Here is an 18,386-nt window from a genome sequence, read left to right as displayed (position 1 = left end):
TACAGTATATCTATTCAAATATACATTTTTAAAATGATATAATTTCTCTTCTCACATAGATAGTATTCCAAGTTTTTCCCTGCTTTTATGACGTTTGGATTCTTCTGAAATAGTGAGCTCCCCATTATTTGAAATAGTCCTGCAGCATCCAGATTATTAAGGTTAATTACCTCATTGGGAAGGAGGTTGAATTACATGGTCTCTTAAGGTCTATTCTAATTTGGATTCTATTATTCTTTAGCTGGTGATCAAATAATATTTAAGAATGTTCTTATGTATTATATATTTTTATAGGAGTTAATTCTCTGGCTCTGCCTTTGTGTCTTGGTGGTTATCTCTTTGTTGATGACTCTCTCTAATTGTATCTTGACCACAAATAATAAATGAAAATCTAGATTTATAAACAGTGGTGATTATTTTATGAAAAGTCCTGTAGCATAATGGATAGTTAGCTTTGCATCCAGGAAGACCTGAGTTCAGGTCTTGCCTCTGACACATACTGGCTGTGTGACCTTGGGCAAGTCATTTAACCTTTTGAGTGCTCTAGGCAGCTTAAGACTGTAAGTGGCAGAGATGGAGCCAACCTAGACCTACATAATTGAAGAAATTTCCTCATCCAAGAGTTCTCTACACCAATGAAGTAAAAACTTTGATTCTTATCTCTGCCTTATTAATTTTTTTGTTACCTTATTTATTTTTTTAAGTGGATTCAAACATTTCCTTAAATTCCCAGTTCATTTAAAACATGAAGAAATTTTAAAAAAAAATTTTAGCAGTATGGCTGACAAATTGTTTCAAATGGTTTTTCGTCATTAATTCAGTGAAATAAAGGAGTAGTGGATCAATTCAATTCAGTAAACATTTATTAAATACCTGCTCTGAACAAGCCGCTGTGAGGACACAGGCCTTGCCTCCAAGGACAGGGTTGGGGTGGTGGTGGTGGGGAAGATGATACTGTATTGATCTGGATAAGCAAATTTGATCTGGATAAGAGAATATGAGGGGAGAGAAAGCACCAGCAACAGAGATGATGTAGTCCATAGTAAAGTGCTTCGTAAATGCTTATTTTGTGACTGATGCTTCATCCAGGATCCTTGTGAAAATGATCAAGGATGTTTGGTTTCTTCATGTATTAGGTTTCTGTTTATTTTTTCTGTCAATATGTTTCTTAAATGCAGGTCCTGGGTCACAGTTGTGAGAAGACAGGCAGGTTTCTGATAAACATCTCCCCCAAATACTTCAACCAATCCCTATTATCCTGGAAATTAATGAAAATACAGCATGTTATGTTTCTATGGAGGCTCTGTTTTTTTGGATTCAGTACTATTCAGTTAGCCACTCATGCTACCTGTGGCCACTTGGGGGCAGCACTACTTCAGGAACGACTGAAGGAGATTTTTTTTTTCTTTCCATTCTATTTTGCTTTACTGGGTTTTCTCCACTTAAAATATTATTTAAATCAGACCTCTTTTTTTTTTCTGGGTGTAGGAATTCCCCTAACAAAACAGTTAAGTTTATATTTGTGAAATAGTGCTTTAGAATTTCAATTTTTGACATTTACTCTCAACCAGTGGAAGAGAATTAACAGAGAGTTAGTTAAATTGTGCAATAGAATCTTAATTTCCTAGGAAAAGGTGGTTTTTAAAAATTAGTATTTAGTAAGTAAGCTGAAGATACCAATTTGTTTGAAATTAGAAATAGCATTTTCAGTAAGACATTCAGAGCCAGTGTTTTCTCTAAATTGTTGATACATCAAAATGTAGTAAACATATTCATGCAGAATTTAGTGTTGTAATCAGATAAAACTTATAACAAAGTTAACATCACAAATGAAAAACGATTTTAGAATTGGAAATGATCTTTGTAAGGATTATCTGGTCCAGTCTCCTCATTTAGCTCTTTAAAGTTAGTATTCCCTGAAGGTCACATAGCTTGTTAGTGGTAGATCTGGAACCTAGATCTTCTTCTCCAAATTTAGCAATTAAACGAGTTCTGTGTCTGACTGTTAATAATGGTCATAGTCATTACAGTTGACTGACTCACTGAAAGTTAGGCACAAATACTAAGGAGGTACAAAGCACCAATGACAAACTTATGATTCTTCATGTTTTGTTTAGGGCCAGATTTTTTTTTTGATAGCTCTATTCGGAAAGGTTTAATTATCATGTCTGTGTGGATGATTCTCAGTTCTACAAATGAATGAATGTATGAAATGTTCTGAATACTGTGTAACATGGTAGAGATTCAAATACAAAAACAGAGATAGGCTCTGCCATCAGAGAATTTAGCCAGGAAGGGGAACAGAGATCTAGAGTAGGAAACCTTGAACCTTGCTCTTCATTCCAATCCCTTGACTCCTTAGTTCTTTCCCAGGCCAACATCACTACAGTGGCTATGCTCTCCCCTCTTCCCTATCTTGACCCTGTAGTTAAGCAGTTCAAATCTGTATTTTCCTCATGTCTTGAATACCTTGTCAAAAGTCTATCACCAAGAATTCTTGTTCTGTCCAGCCTCAGCTCTGCATTATGGCTCTTGAACAAAGCTGGAGAAAATCTTATAAAACTGTGCTGATGGGGGGGGCACTGCAGTTTTATGTGACATGATCTCAGCTGAGCCCTCATTGCAGCAAACCATTCCTTTTATATGACTCATTATCCCACTCATTACAGCCATTTTACCAAACTTTTTCATTCTCTTTAAACCCCGTAGGACCTACTCCCCCAGCCTCTCAGCTGAGAGCCTTGCCTTATATTTCACTGAAAATTTTGAGGCCACTTGCTGAAGCTTCCTCTTCTCCCCTCCTCCTCACTTCTTATCTACTTACATGCCTACTGCCACCATCTCTGCCTTCACCCTGTCTCACATGAAGAGGTGGCCCTTCTCCTAGCCAACACCAAACTCTTTAAAAGGAACAAGTTATTTCTTTCTATCCCATCTTCTCCAGTAGACTGCTCCCTCTATCACTTATCTTCAGTCTCTCCTTGTCCACCTGCTATAGTTCTGGCTTTAAGTAAATTCATATTATGCAAACTTTACATTAAGAATTCTGAAAGAACTCTACATTCCCCCAAAACCCCTACGTTAATTTTACTTTGTAGCACTGTACTCTTCTCTCCGCTCCTGCCCCTCTTGCTCTCTCCTGGCCCCCTAAAAAAATCCTTTAAAAAAAACCCTGCAAGTGAAAGCAGAACAGATTTTTGGAGAGACCCCCAGTGCTACTGCCACTGCTGCCAGATCCATGAATTGGCTTGAGACCTCTGGCCCGAGAGAGGAAACCTTTGCCCTTCTCAGTCCATCTGTCTGCTTTCCCAGCCTGTGTATCAGTCTGAGCTCAGGATACTGTCTGTCTGTCTCTCCTTGGTCCCTTGTTGCTTGTCCTGATCTGTCTTGTCTGTGTCCAGCCCCCATGTGTTGATCCCCACTATTTATTCTTCCTCTTAGTTCAGGCCAGATCCTCACATGACTGGCTAGCCGCCTGCATGTTCCTCCTCCTGCTCTCTGTCCTTTGTCCCCACATATCCTTGAACCCTGTGCTGGCCCCCTCTCTCCAGGACGCTTCCTGCCTCCTTTCCTTCCTCCCTCCTTTGCCTTTGCATTGCTTAAAAATTGCTTATGTATAGGTGTAAAGCAAGACCTGTCTGTATTGTACTTCCTTACTGCTTACAAACATTCCCATGATTCCCCCATCCTCAAACAAACCCTCTCTTGATCCATCCATCCCCATTAGCTTTCCTTCCTTATCTTGCCTGCTCTTTGTGGCTGAACTTCTTTAGGTCTACAATGGATGCCTCCACTTCATTTCCTTTCACTGTTTTCTTAACTCTTCCAATCTGATGTCTGACCTCATCATTCAGACAAAACTGCTCTCTTCAATGTTACCAATGATCTTTTAATTGCTAAATCTAATGACCTTTTCTAAATCCTTATCCTTTACCTCTCTTCAGTCTTTGATACTATTGGTCACTTTCTGTACCTTAATACTCTTCTCTCCAAGTTTTTGTGATACTATTCTATGCAAGTTCTATTCCTGCTTTTCAGACCCTGCCTTCTTAGTCACTTTTGCTGGAACTGAATTCAGATTATGCCTGCCACCCTTGTGTGTTCCCAGGACTCTCTTCTGGGCCTTTATTTTTTCTTTTTCTATTCTGTTTCACTTAGTGATCTTATCAGCTCTCATGGTTTCATTTATCATCTCTGTGTATAGTTTTCATTTCTACTTATCCAGCAATGACCTCTCTGCTCTCCAGTCTGACCTCCAGTCTCACATATCCAATTAGCAATTGGGTATCTAGAACTGGATATCTCATACACATCTTAAACCCAACATGTTCAAAATGGAACTGAAATGTTTTCTCCCAAACCCTCCCCCTTTCCAAACTTTTCTGTTACTGTTGAGGGTTCTTCCATCCTTCCATTTACTCATGTTCACAATGTATGTATCATCATTGACTCCTTCCTCTTTCTCTTCCTGTTTCCATTTAATTTGTCAAATCCTATCACTTCTACCTGGGAAACATCTTTTGTTTTCCAGGTAGGTAGCCCAGTGGATATAGTGCTAGGCCTAGTGTCAGGAAGACCTGACCAAGTCATTTAACCTCTTTCTGCCTCAGTTTCTTCAACTATAAAATGGGGATTGTAACATCTCTTTTCCAAGGTGGTTGTATCAAATGAGATAATATTTGGAGTTCTAGGAAGCTGGAGGGACAGTCTGGGGCATGATAGGATGATGCTCAAAAGAATGATTGCTTCTGACCTCGACATTCAACTGAAAGTTCTTTCTCAGAGTTACCAGTGATCATTGAATTGCCACATCTAATGACAGTTTGTCAATCTTTATGTTTCTTCACCTCTCTGCAGACTTTATCACTGTTAATCACTCTATTCTCTCTAGGTTTTCTTGACACTGCTCTCTCCCAGATCTCTTTCTACCTGTCTACTACTCCTTCTCAGTCTCATATGCAGGATCTTTACCCAGCTTGTGCCTGTTACTTTTTGTCTTAGCCCCTTCTCTTCTCCCTCCATATTATTTCACTTGGTGATCTCATCATAGATTCAACTGTCAACTCTATCCTGATGATTCTCAGATTTATATATCCAGCCCCTACCTCTCTTCTGACCTCTAGGCTCTCATCTCCAAATATCTGTTGGATATTTTTTGACCTGGATATCCAGTAGTTATCTTAAACTTAGGATATCTGAAACTGAATTCATGTTTTCTCTAAACTCCCCCCCATTTCTAAACTTCCTTATTACTGTGGAGGATGTCACCATCCTCCCAGTCAACCAGGCTTGTAACCTAAATGCCCTTCTTGACTCCTTTTTTCTTGGGTCCCCTTGCCCCCTATCTAAGGATTATCTTTGAAATACCTCTCTAATGTGCCTTTTTCTGTCCTTTGACATTGATATCACCCTGATGAGGTCTTCATGTTTCTTACCATTATCCTTTGAAGTGGAACTGTCATTTTTATACACACACACACACACACACATATACATATATGTATATGTATATATAATTATATATTATAATGTAATATATATGTTAATATTTTCTTCCAATTATGTTTTTCTTTCTGCATCTGTTCATGCCAATTTTCCTATTTTTCTGAATTCTTTGTGTTATTAATTTCTTATTGTACAATAATATTCCGTTAGCCATTCCTCAGTTGATAAAAATCCATTTTGTTTCCAGTTCTTTACTAGCACAGAAAATGCTTCTTTGAATATTTTGATATATATTGGATTTCTGTTTCTCTCTTTTGATCTCTTTGATGCAGTGCCCATTGGTGGAATTTCTGGATCAAGAGTATTAACAATTTAGTCAGTTTTTTTGTGCTGCTACATATTGTTTTCCAGAATATTTGGACTGATTCATAGCTCCATCAAAAGTGTGTTAATGTGTCTGTCTTTCCACAGCTCCTCCCACATTGACTATTTCTGTTGTAATCATATTTTCCAATTCACAGGCTATTAGGTAAAGCACTAGAGTTTTTTCAGTTTCCATCTCTCTCTCTCTCTCTCTCTCTCTCTCTCTCTCTCTCTCTCTCTCTCTCTCTCTCTCTCTCTCTCTCTCTCCTCTCTCTTTTGCTTTTTGGTGGGGCAGTCAGGGTTAAATGACTTGCCCAGGGTCACACACCTAGTAAGTGTCAAGTGTCTGAAGCCAGATTTGAATTCAAGTCCTTTCGACTCCAAGGCCAGAGCTCTATCTACTGTGCCACCTAGCTGTCCCAGAGGAGAAGACTTGCCCTCACACAGAGCCTTACTTAATTCAGGAAATTTTTTGTTTCTTTGTTTGTTTGTTTGTTTTTGGTGAGGCAGTTGGGTTAAGTGATTTGCCCAGAGTCACACTACACTAGTGAGTAGTATGTGTCTGAGACCAGATTTGAGCTCAGGTCCTCCTGACTCCAGGGCTGGTACTCTATCTACTGCACTACCTAGCTGCCTCCAGTTTCCATCTCTTATTAGTGATTCAGAGCGTGTTTTTATGTGATCACTGATAATTTGCAATTCCTGTATTAAGAATTGTCCATATCCTTTGACCATTTATCTATCAAGGAATGACTCTTTTTGTCTTATACTTGTGCCTATTTCCTTTAAATTTTGAATATTATACTTTCAGAATTTATATTTGATATAAATATTTTTTCCCCACCAGTTTCTCTTATCAGTCTGTCTTTTTATTTGTCTCAAATCTATCTTTCCAGGCTGATTTCACAGTAATCCCACTAGGGGCAGCTAGTTGGCAAGTGGAGAGTGTTGGATTTGGAGTCAGGAGGACCTGTTTTCAATTCCTGCCTCAGACACTTAAAATTTAGGTGATCACAATTGTCCATTTTATCATTTTTGATCATCTCATTACTTGGATAAAGAATTCTTCCCTTAGCCATCATTGTGAAAGGTACCTTCTTCTATTTTCTAATTTTTTAATGCCATGATCTTTTATTTTTGGGTGATGTCTTCATTTGGAGTTTATTGTGGTATAAACTCTGGTTTTCTGCTAGATTGTTTATTTTTCTCAGCACTTGTCAAAAAAGAGAGTCATTGCAATAATTTACTTTTTGAGATTTATCAAACACTTGGGCTGTAGTTTTTGATTCTTCTGGATCTTTTAGGGACAGCTAGGTGGTAAAGTATATAGAACAGTAGGTTTGGAGTCTAGAAGATCTAGAAGACCTGAGTTCAAATCTTGCTTCAGACATTTACTAGCTGTATGATCCTGGGTAAGCACTTAACCTGTGTGTGTCTCAGTTTCCTCAACAGTGAAATGGGGATAATGATAGTACTTACCTCCCAGAGATGTTGTGAAGATGAAATGGAATAATATTTGTGAAGTACTTAGCACAGTGCTTGGCACATAGTACTTAATAAATGTTTATCACCTTCCCTTTCTCATCCTGTCAGCTCCACTAATCTACTTGTTTTTATTTAACTGATACAAGGTGGCTTTAATGATTATTGCTTTGTGCTGTAATTTGAGCTATAGTAATATAATATCCTTTTCTTTCCTCTCTTTTCATTATTTCCCTTGAGATTTTAGGTGTTTTATTCTTGCATATGAGTTTTGTTATTATCTTTTCCATTTTTATCAGATTTTTCTTTGGTAGTTTGATATAATGCATAATCCATAAATCAACTTAGGTAGTGTTGCCATTTTATTGTATCAGCTTGGCCCAATCCTGAGCACCAAATAGCTCTCATTATTTAAATTTTCCTTTGTTTCTTCAAGCATTTTTAATGTCATTAATATTGTTTGTTTTTATATCACCTTCATTTACCTCTACCCATAGGAGCTATCCTGTTTAACAAAAACAAAAAACAGTTAAGTAAAACTAGCCAATGTATCAACTATCTGACAGTTGAGATATACATACATACATACATACATATACATATATATGTGTGTGTGCGTGTGTGTGTAAATATACGCATGTGTATATACACACATATAAGTATTTTCACACACACATATCTATATACATGTACATATATCTCTATCTATCTACATATAACTATATCAGATGTGTTATGTTCCTCACCCGTAGAACCCTGCTTCTGAAGAGAGGGAAATACATTTTCTTACAAGCTGTCCAGGGTGAAAAACCAGCATGTAATAAAGGTTCAGGATAACAGGAGAAGAGATGATGCCAGACGACTAATTACAGGTTTTGAAGAGTTAAGTGGACCTATCTACTTTCTCCAATATATTTCTAGTATGGGAAGTTTGGCTGTGACTCCCCTGTCCCGTCCACCCCTTATTTCTCTGAATTGAGTTACTAGTGTGGTAGATGTAATTCCAACTATTCTTTGCTAATTTCTTTGGAAGCTTTTTCTTTTATATTGTTTTTCATTTTAGTTTCATTTTTGGAGACAAGGATGACCTATATGATTATTTTAATTAGTTGTATTACTAAAGTATTTTTATTAATAATATATTACCTAATATTGGGTAGCTAGGAGGTATAGTGCATAGAGTGCTGTGCCTGGAATCAGGAAGACCTGAGTTTGAATCAGGCCTCAGACACTTACTAGCTGTGTGACCCTGGACAAGTCATTTAGCCTTGTTTGCCTCAATTTCCTCATCTGTAAAATGAGCTGGAGGAGGAAACGGCAAACCATTCAAGTATCTTAGGCAAGAAAACCCCAAATGGGATCATGAAGAGTCAGACACAGCTGAAAATGACTGAACAACAACAAACACCACCTAATATTATGATATAACCTACCCTTCCAACAGTTTTTCATGTTACTCTTTCACATTCTAGGCACACTGGGCTACTACTAATTGTTCCCCAAAGGTGAAATGTATCTTCTTCCCTGCATTGGCTCATGCCTAGTACATACCCCTTCCTCAGCTTAGTCTTTCAGAATCCTTACCTTCCTTTAAGGTTCAGTGAAGTCTTCCACCATTAATTAACTTTTATTCACTAATTTGTATGCATGTAGTAGTATCACTGTAGTAAAATGTAAATTCCTCAAGAACAATGGTTTTTCTTTTTCTTTTTTTTTGTCTTTTTATACCAATATTCTTAGCTCAGTGCCTTTCACTTAGTTAGGGACTTAAAATGTTTGTTGAATTATAGTGGTATGGAATCATAAGATTTTTTAATTGGAAAGGATCTTGGAGATCATCTAGTTAAATTCTTTTATTTTTCAGATAAAGAAATTGAAGCTTGAGAAGTAAAGAGATCTGTCTAGGGGTACATAGGTAATAACTAGTAGAGCCAGGATTTCAGTTCAGGTTTTGTAATATCAAATTTAGGGCATTTTCCACTGTGCTGTCTTGCCTATTGTTAAATGTTGAGAGGACTACAGAACATCAAAATTTCATTTTCTTTGACATCACTGAAATGGCTTTGTTACCAACATAAGTCTCCGTCTAACTTTCTCTCCCTTCCCCCATTTGAAGTATGGATGATAGCCACTAAGATGTCATCATTGAGAAAGGTGAGAGTTTTACATAATTAGGTCAATATCTAGTCATTCATGCTGTCATATCAGAAATCTTTGGCCAAAGATAAGAAAGTATAAAAAGGTAACCAAACATTTCTATTGTTTAAAATATTTTTTATTGTTTTATTACATTTGTCATCTAGCACCTGACACATAGTAGGTCTTTAGTCAGTGCTGTTGAATTGAATTCAATACTTTTGGCATTTTAGCATGAACTTGAAAGTCTTGTCAAACAAATTTTTTTTGTTATTTCTTTAGGCTCTTCATTCCCAAGTTAATGTAAGTTCGTATAAGTGTATTTTAATATGCCCATCTTAAAGGAATAAATAAGTAATAGAGAACCCCATGTTATATCCTTGACAAGAATACCGTTTTGCTGGAGACATATGGTTGGTCATTAGTTATATTCCATGCCACCTTCCTCATTTAACTACGCCATCTGTTACAACTATGGTAGAGATCAGCACAGAGGAAGTCTATAATTTTTCACTTTGTGAATATGGGATGAATGAGAATGTGCCAGAAGTTGCCTGCAGTTAAGTACTTTACAATTGGTTTAACCAAACAATTGAAGCTAGCATTCATTACCAAGGGAAACTCAAGCAAGGAAGAAGCAGGATATTGCTTTTTGAGATTTGTTATCTGCTCTAAAGAAGAATAATGCATAAAAATTAGAAAACCCATGTAATTAAACTCTTAAGATCTGCAAGTTTTTCTTTACATGTTGTCTAACTGTTGGTATTTGTACTTTGTAATTCCAGCCAAAATGAGGGAGGGAAAAGTGTTTTCTAGGGTCATAATAAGACTTGGCACATCCAAGGAAATTCATCCTTTCTCCACGCAAACCAGATGATCTTCTTGGCTTTGTGCCTGATAATGTTGCTTCCTTTTCCCCAGTCATTTAGCTCAAAATCTTAAGGTCATCACTGACTCTTCCTTGACATAGGTCTCCATTTATGAAATTTAGTTGCTTCTTTTTGGTGTCTCTTACTTCTTTACCTTCTACTGCATTCTCATTGCCACTCTCCATCCTGGAGTAGTCATTCTTGTCCCACCTCTTCTACTTACCATCCACTTGACCTGAGGTGAATCGCTTCCCTTCTCTAACCTTTAGTGCCTTATCTGTGGGATGAAGTGGTCATACCTCTAAGGTTCCCTAGAGTTGTAGCACTATGCTCCCATGATAAATGCCCTTATCTCACTCATTTACGCAGTGAAATAAGAATTCTTATTATGCCGTGGACCTACTCTAGCCAGTGCCCTCACTTGTTCTTTGCTTGGGTGTGCCATTCCTACTCTCCTTCCTGTCTGATCCCCTTTTCCTATTTATTATCCACAAATGTATGGCCATAACAGTTTCCTTCCTGGATTACTTGGTAAAGCTATTTGGCTTTTCTGGAACTTTCTTTCCTGTCATTTGCCCTTCTCACTTTGCCTCCTACAGCCCTAATTTCCTTCAGAGCTCAGCTTTAGTGCCACATCCTCCAAAAGGCTTATGTTGATGCGTACCTTCCGTTGCTTTTGCTGTATCCACTGGAAGTGACTTTATACTTATTTTGTATATATCCTGTGTTTTCTTATCTATGATCATGTTGCTTCCTCAGAATTCAGTGTGGAACTTGAGGGTAGGGACTGTTTCTCGTGTGTGTGTGTGTGTGTGTGTGTGTGTGTGTGTGTGTGTGTGTGTGTGTGTGTTGAAAAATTTGTGTGCCCAGCACCTGGCACAATTCCTGGCATATAGCAGGAGTTTAATAAATGCTTGTTGAATAAATGGTTGGAGTTTATTGAGTAGGGAGTGGCAACATGGTCCACCTGGTACTTTAGAAAGATCATTTAGAGGTAGATAGGTAGATTTGGTTATAATTAGCATAGAGATATTAATTGAATCTATGGGAGTTAAATAGTATAGAGGAAGAACAAAAATCCAAGGACACCCCAGATTCTTGCGGACACATGTAGTAAGTGGGCATGATCTGGATGAAGACCAGCATGGCAGACTGAGAGGGAGCAGTCAGATAGGTGTGGAGGAGAACTAATAGAGAGGAGTGTCCAAAAACCTATAAGGGAGTATCAAGGAGAAGATGATAAGCAGTGTCAGAAGCTGCAGATAATCAAGAAGGATAAGGATTGAGAAAAAGATCATTATATTTAGCAATCAAGAGACTGTTAGTAACTCTGAAGAGAGTAGTTTTGGTTGAATGATGAGTCAGAAGCCAGACTGTGGAAGAGTTGAGGGAGTAAGAGAAGAAGGAAGGAAGAGAAGTAAGAAACTATTGGAGCTTAGCCACAAAAGGCAGGTGAGATACTGGACAGTAGTTAATAGAGGTGGGGGGATCAAGTGAGAGTTTTTCTCCAAAGAAGCCATGTGCACTCCAGCTTTGGTGCCCTCACTCATACATTTTTCCTTCTATGTGGCAGCCTCACTCCCCTGCCCCAGCCTTCTCAGCCCCTAATTTCTTTTTATCCTTTAAAATCCTGTTCAAGTGCACTTTATATGTAAAACTTTCATTCTAATTAGAGTTATCTTGGTTCTTCTTCAACTAAAATATTTTATAGTCATGTAGCTTCAGTATGGAATTTTTTTTTTCATGAAATGGAACTTAAAGGCTGTTTTTGAGAGTAAAACTGTTATTGTTTTACATAAATGCTTGGAATATTTCCATTCCTTATATTGTTCTTCATACATACACACACACAACACACACACACACACACACACACACACACACACACACGTATATAAAACCATTTGCTTATATTCTGGTGTAACCTGTGCTGTAGGAACTAGGATGAGAGAAAAATTTATAATTTTAGTGCCCTACTCAGAGTGGTCACACATAGTTAAGGACTGGGTCCCTGAACTTGACTTTTTGAGTTGCCATTTTTCCATATTTTCCTGAAACACTGGACCCAGAGCATGTAGGAGGCCCGAATGTGTCAAGGACAAAGTGCTCCCCCCCCCTCCCCCGGTGACATAATTTGTTGTTTGCATCTCAAACTGGACTCTCTATGTGTCCTTGGGAGTCAAGACAGGTTCCAGACAGTCTGCACTAGGCTTGTACTGCTGGAACTCTTGTAGATAAGGAGACCATCATATCTGCCTGTCTAGTAGTTCCCAAGGGAAAAGAATGTGGCTTTTGCTCCTCCTCTTTGGGTGGGGTTTTGTCCTTTCCCCACCTTTACTACACCTTTCCTTTCCCATGCCACACCCCTTTAGGTAGAGATTCTGATAATTCCTCCTTCCTTTGGCCAGTACTGTCATAAATATGCAAACTTCTGTATGGTTGTGAACTCTTTGGGTTTCATATGCATATTCATTTCTCTTGTAATAAACCTAATATTCACGTAAGTTTCATGAAGTCGTGATTGCCTGTTGACAACATTTTAAAAGGTTATTTCAAAATCCATAATCCTGAAACAGTATTTAAGAAGTGTATAGTTTACTCTGTATTATATTGAGACAGATTGTATTCCAAATTCCTGTGTTGGGGTGCTATTTGCCAATTAGTTCAGCTGCTTTTGTGGCCCCATTTTTTATCTCTTTGGCATGCTTTCCTATTTCTTTGCACCACATTTTCCTTTCTTCCTCTCTGTAGCCTCACTGAAGTAGTAAAGGTGTGGCAGAAGAACAGTTTTGTTATTGGAAGATAGTGAGGTGGAAATCCAATAGATTACTATTAGATAGGAGAATTTAAGAGTTCATGAACGTGGAAGTGTTACATTGATAGATGATGATGGCAAGATCAGATTAAGCTTGTTTCTTAATGAATAAATAATGTATGAATGTATTAATAAAACTTTATTTTCCTTTGTCATCTTGCTTTGCCTTCAAATTAGACAATTATATTAGCAAAATGTTCATTGACCCACAATGCTACCTTTATGTAAAAGCCTTCAGGGTAAAATGAAGACTGCTTGTTTGTGATTTGGGGGAATAGTATTAATTTTTCTTTTACTTTCAAGTCTTCCATTGACAGCTGAGGGCCAACACTTGTCATATTCAGGATTTTAAAAATAATAATTTGGGCCATAAGGAATACAGATAACTTGGGCTTAAGGGCACTGATTCATCAGTCTTTCCTTGAACTTCATAAAATGATGAGGATATTTTTAACTTTCTGACTTTGATTTTTGTCATGGATGCTATAATACTTGGTATTTAGGTAAAAAGAAGTCCTGTGATGATGATCAACATTGCAGAACTGTTCCTCGGAACCTCATTGGTTTTGAACTTTTAAAGGGCTTTTAGTGCTTACAGAAATGAATGTTAGATCTTACTGCATGTGTGTTTATTGTTCTAGGGGAAGTACCTAGAGTAGAGAACTCTGACTAGAGAAGCTTGTTTAAAGTTAAACTTTGGGGATAAATTAAGGGATTTAGATGGAAATAATTGCAGTTTCCAGATTGGAATGAGTTGTTAGTAATTCCAGTTCCTGTTCCACTCTTGGAGTAAGAAACAGTTTGTTGACCATTTGCATTTTCTTGAGATTAGTGGAAAATGCTTTTAAAAAAGATGAGGTGAAGAAGGAACAAGTTCTTAGAAAATAGATTTAAGGATGCTATATTATTTCTGGATCACAACAGGAAAAGAGTTGGCTATGTTTTCACCTGAAAATGGTGACTTTGAGCTTTATAGAGTAAGTAGCCTTGATGTTTGTTAATGCTAATTTTTAACAAACGAAGCTTCATTGGTATTTGGGTGAAAAAATCCTGCTAGACTGCCAGTTTTACAAGGCATTTGCATTGTTAACTTTTACATAAGGTTTGATGATTTGCATAGCAAACTGAAATATAGAATATTTATTAAAATTATTATAAATATCTATAGATGTATGCAGTTGCATTTTTACTTTTTAACTTTAGTGTATTGTCATTTAAATTGTGTACTTTTACATTGTTTTTGGCTTAAGCTGTAGAAGACTATTGGACTGTTTGGAAGAGAAACAAAGACATAGTTTTTAAGATTCAGTATGTGTAGGGACATCCATGAATATCTTGGGAGATGCTAATGATACCTCTTTTGGGAAAAGACAGAAGAAGAGGAGTCTATTCTATTTTTTTCTAGCATCAAATGGAATTATCTGGGTACAAAGGTAATTGGGTCATAATTGGGTCATTGTTCATTGAGGACATACTTAATTGGGTCATTGTATACACAGGTCATTTGGTCATTGGTCATTTGGTATATAGGTTATTGGCTTCATAGATAATTGGGTCATTGGGTACAAAGATAGATCATTGGGTATGTAGGTGATTGGGTACATAGCTAATTGGGTCATTGGGTACATAGGTAATTGGGTCATAATTGAGTCATTGGGTATATACATAATTGGTTTTTTTGATATATAGGTCATTAGGTCTATAGATAATTGGCTCATTTGGTCCATAAGATTCATAATTGGATCTTTGAGTACATAGGTCTTTTCATTATAATTGGTTCCATAGTCATTGGGTCATTATTGGACCATTGGTCATTGGGTACATAAGTAATTAGGTCAAAATCGGGTCATTGAGTACTTATGTAATAGGATCATTCAGTATAGAGGTCATTATGTCCATAGGTAATTGAGTCACAATTGAGTCATTGTCATTGGGGATATAACTAATTGGGTCATTGGGTCCATAGGATTCATAATTGTATTATTGGATACATAGGTCTTTGGGTCATAATTGGGTACATAGGATATTGAGTCATAATTGGGTCATTGATCATTGGGTACATAGTTAATTGAATCACTGGGTACCTAGGTAATTGAATCATTGAGCCTATTTCTAATTGGGTAATTGGGTCTATAGGTAATTACATCACAATTGGGCTATTGGATATAGAAGTTATTGGATCATTGGATGCACAGGTCATTGGGTATATAGGTAAATGAGTCATAATTGGGTTATTGGTCATTGGGAACATAGTTAATTGGGTCATTGGTTATTGAGGACATAGTTAATTGGATCATTGATCATTGAGGACATAGTTAATTGATGGGGTACATAGTTATTGGGTCCATAGATTATAGTTGGGTCATTGGTTAATTTGGCATCCTTAAACTGGTTTGAACCTGTTTTATCTTGTTTTGACCAGTTTGAGCATAGTTCAGCTATCTTGATCTGATTTCCTACTGGTTTCAACAGGTTCTGACTGGTTTGACCCAGTTTTGATCTGTTTGATCAGGTTCTGACTGTTTTGACCAGTTCTAGCATGTTTTTATTAGAACATGTTATTTGTCCAATTTGATATGGTTCTGACTGCTTTGAACCAATTTTACTGGTCTGACCTGGTCGAGACCAGTTTTAACCAGTTTTGACTGGTTTGGTCTGGTTCTAGCCAGTTTTAACTGATTCTGACTGGTTTTGACCAGTTTTAGCCACCTCTGACCAGTTTGAACCAGTTCTGGCTGGACAAGTCACTTAGCTTCTCTGGGGCTCAGTTTCTGTCCCTTTGACCTTATCAGTCTGAGGTTTTGAATCTTAGTAACTGGGTGGATGATAATATATAGAAATTAAGGGGTTGGAAGAAAAGATTTAAGTGTTTAGGTGGACTGTGATTAGTTCAGTTTAGAGCATGAGGAGTTTGTAGTGGCTATCAGTTATTCAGGTGGAGATAAGTTTCCATAGCCAAATAATTGATCACTTAGTGGCCAACCCTTTAATGATAACCTTTTTTATACTTGGCTAGTCCTCAAATAGTTTCTTGCCAGGTAGGACCATGATCAAATAATTTGTTGCTTAGTGTAGAGCTTACTATAGTTTGGACTTCTCTTAAATGACTTTTTTGGGACCCAGGTTAGTCTTCATTCCAAAATGAAGCATCACAGTAGTACTTTTATGGAGGAAATCTATATAAACTGTCTCTTTAATCATGTAATTTTCTCAGGATTTTAAGTTAAGTTTTTTACCTTATATTTGGAAGGATCTGCCTTCTTCTTTTGTTTGAACTGTTTCCTTGTTCCAAGTCCTATGGCACTTCACCATTCCCACTGATTTTTACTATATATTTGATATATTTGGTTACCAAATATATAAATATAGATATAATTTAAGGTCACAATTCATTTCTTTTTTTTTTCTCTTTTCAGATAATCCATCAGAAGCAGATTTGTGGCTGCTAAATAGTTGCACAGTGAAAAACCCAGCTGAAGATCACTTTAGAAACTCAATTAAGTAAGTGGAAGTTGTTCATTTTTTCCTTCCACAGGGAATAGAGAACTCTCTAAAAAGGAATAGTGAAGCCAATGAGTCACATTTAGTAGTAACTTAGTAAATGTTTACTGGTTTGAACTGAATTGTGTTCACTTTTAAAAGGTACTTCACAATTCAATATAAATATGAAGTTTTTTTGAAATGTGTGTGGAAAGATATAAATGTTTTTTGAAATATTATTATAGCTGATCTGAATCTATCTCAAATTGTACCAATCTACAGTGTAGTAATTTTTAATAGCTGATGGGAGGATTTTGTGGGTCCCCCCCCCCATGCAATTTGTGAAGCTCTATCTAATGCAATTGATTAAGTGATTCCTTATTCAGGTTGCATGGGAAAAACTAAATTCCTTTTTATTTTTGGGTGGACACCACAACAATATGTTAATAGTTGTCTGACTCAGTCCCTAGTAAATCTTGAGCATATAGGCAGAAGTTAAGAAGACAAGTAGAAATGATTAAAGCTGCATGAAGTAGGTATGACCTACTGTTTCTTTCCCAGAGTAGCTTAAAATCTAATTGGGAAGATAGGACATACACATAAAAAGGTAAATAGTCTTAAACGTAAATTATGCTAGATGGAATATATATGTATAGACAGTAAGTCCTTCTGGAATTCAGAGGAATGAATGATCATTCAGGGCTGAGCTGAATGTGGGAATTGAGCTGGATATTTAAGGAAGGATAAGATTTAGAAAACAAGGTATAGGGCTACAAAATTCCAATCTGCAAAAAAAGGAAACTGGCAGAGATCTGAGCACAGTCAGATTTAGTAGGGAGACTGGTGGTCCCTGACCAATTGGATCCAAGACCTTCCTCACTGCCAAGGATCCCTCTGCTCATGGGCCTTAGGGATCTTATTGACCTTGGAAGTCCTGGGGAAGTCCCTCTGGAATTCCTGTAATTGGCTAAGAGAAATGTCCATCAATCACAACTACTTTGTCAGCATGCTTTCCACAGGCCATCAGCTTCTGGTGTCTTTTGTCAGCAGGCTTTTAGGAGCTTTCCACAGGCCAGAAGACTTTGTCAGCAAAATCCCAAGACCTTCTACAGGTCATATGACCCTGTCAGCAAGGTGTTGGGGCCTGTCATCTGTCTGCAGTGTTCTAGGAGGAGAACTTGCAGAGGCCAGAGCAAGGAAGTCGTGGTTTTTCAAGCATACTTTGCTCAAAGTACATTCATAGTAGTGGGAGGGTGGGATGGAGTGGAATAGTGCTAATGCATTAAATTCTTAACACAAATTAATGTACGTCCTATAATAGGCTGAACTAATACAGTATAATTCTATCCTATAAATCAAATTTAAGTGATATTAATCATTAATACATGGTAGATTAATTAATTATACCCTACCTGACTCTTATTCTTATGGCATTAACTACAGTCATCCCTTCCACATCACGGGGGCTAAGTGTGAAGTGCCCCATGAGCTAGAAAATCTACATAAAATTTTTTGGCCATCCCTTTGTACCAGAGAAGAAGTATGAAGTTTTTCTTTTTTTTTTCTTTTTTTTTTGTGTGAGGTGTTTAAGGTACCTTATTGTCAGATTTGGGTTGATATTATACAGTACTATACACATGTTTTATGCATTTCTGAGTTTCTAAACTTTTTCTGTATCATCTATATCATCTGCATCATCTATGCGTGTCATCTGCAGCTTCCACAAAACTCCCCCAAAATTCCCATTTTCTTATGCTGACCCACAATACATTGAAACCATGATGGGGAAAATGGTG

General features: G+C 37.2%; 1 protein-coding gene across 1 annotated transcript in view; it reads left to right on the top strand.

Annotated features, from left to right (window-relative positions):
* CDKAL1 (CDKAL1 threonylcarbamoyladenosine tRNA methylthiotransferase) overlaps positions 1-18,386 on the top strand; it is a 669,650-nt gene that overhangs the window by 65,337 nt on the left and 585,927 nt on the right. The window contains 1 exon segment of the mRNA XM_020986833.2: positions 16,527-16,615. Coding sequence (XP_020842492.1) covers positions 16,527-16,615 — 89 coding nt within the window.

This window comes from Phascolarctos cinereus, unplaced genomic scaffold, assembly GCF_003287225.1.
Source record: "Phascolarctos cinereus isolate Bilbo 61053 unplaced genomic scaffold, phaCin_HiC Scaffold_4;HRSCAF=312, whole genome shotgun sequence".
NCBI lineage: Eukaryota > Metazoa > Chordata > Mammalia > Diprotodontia > Phascolarctidae > Phascolarctos > Phascolarctos cinereus.
Note: the sequence above shows the minus strand (reverse complement) of the source record. Positions and strands in the feature narration are given on the sequence as shown.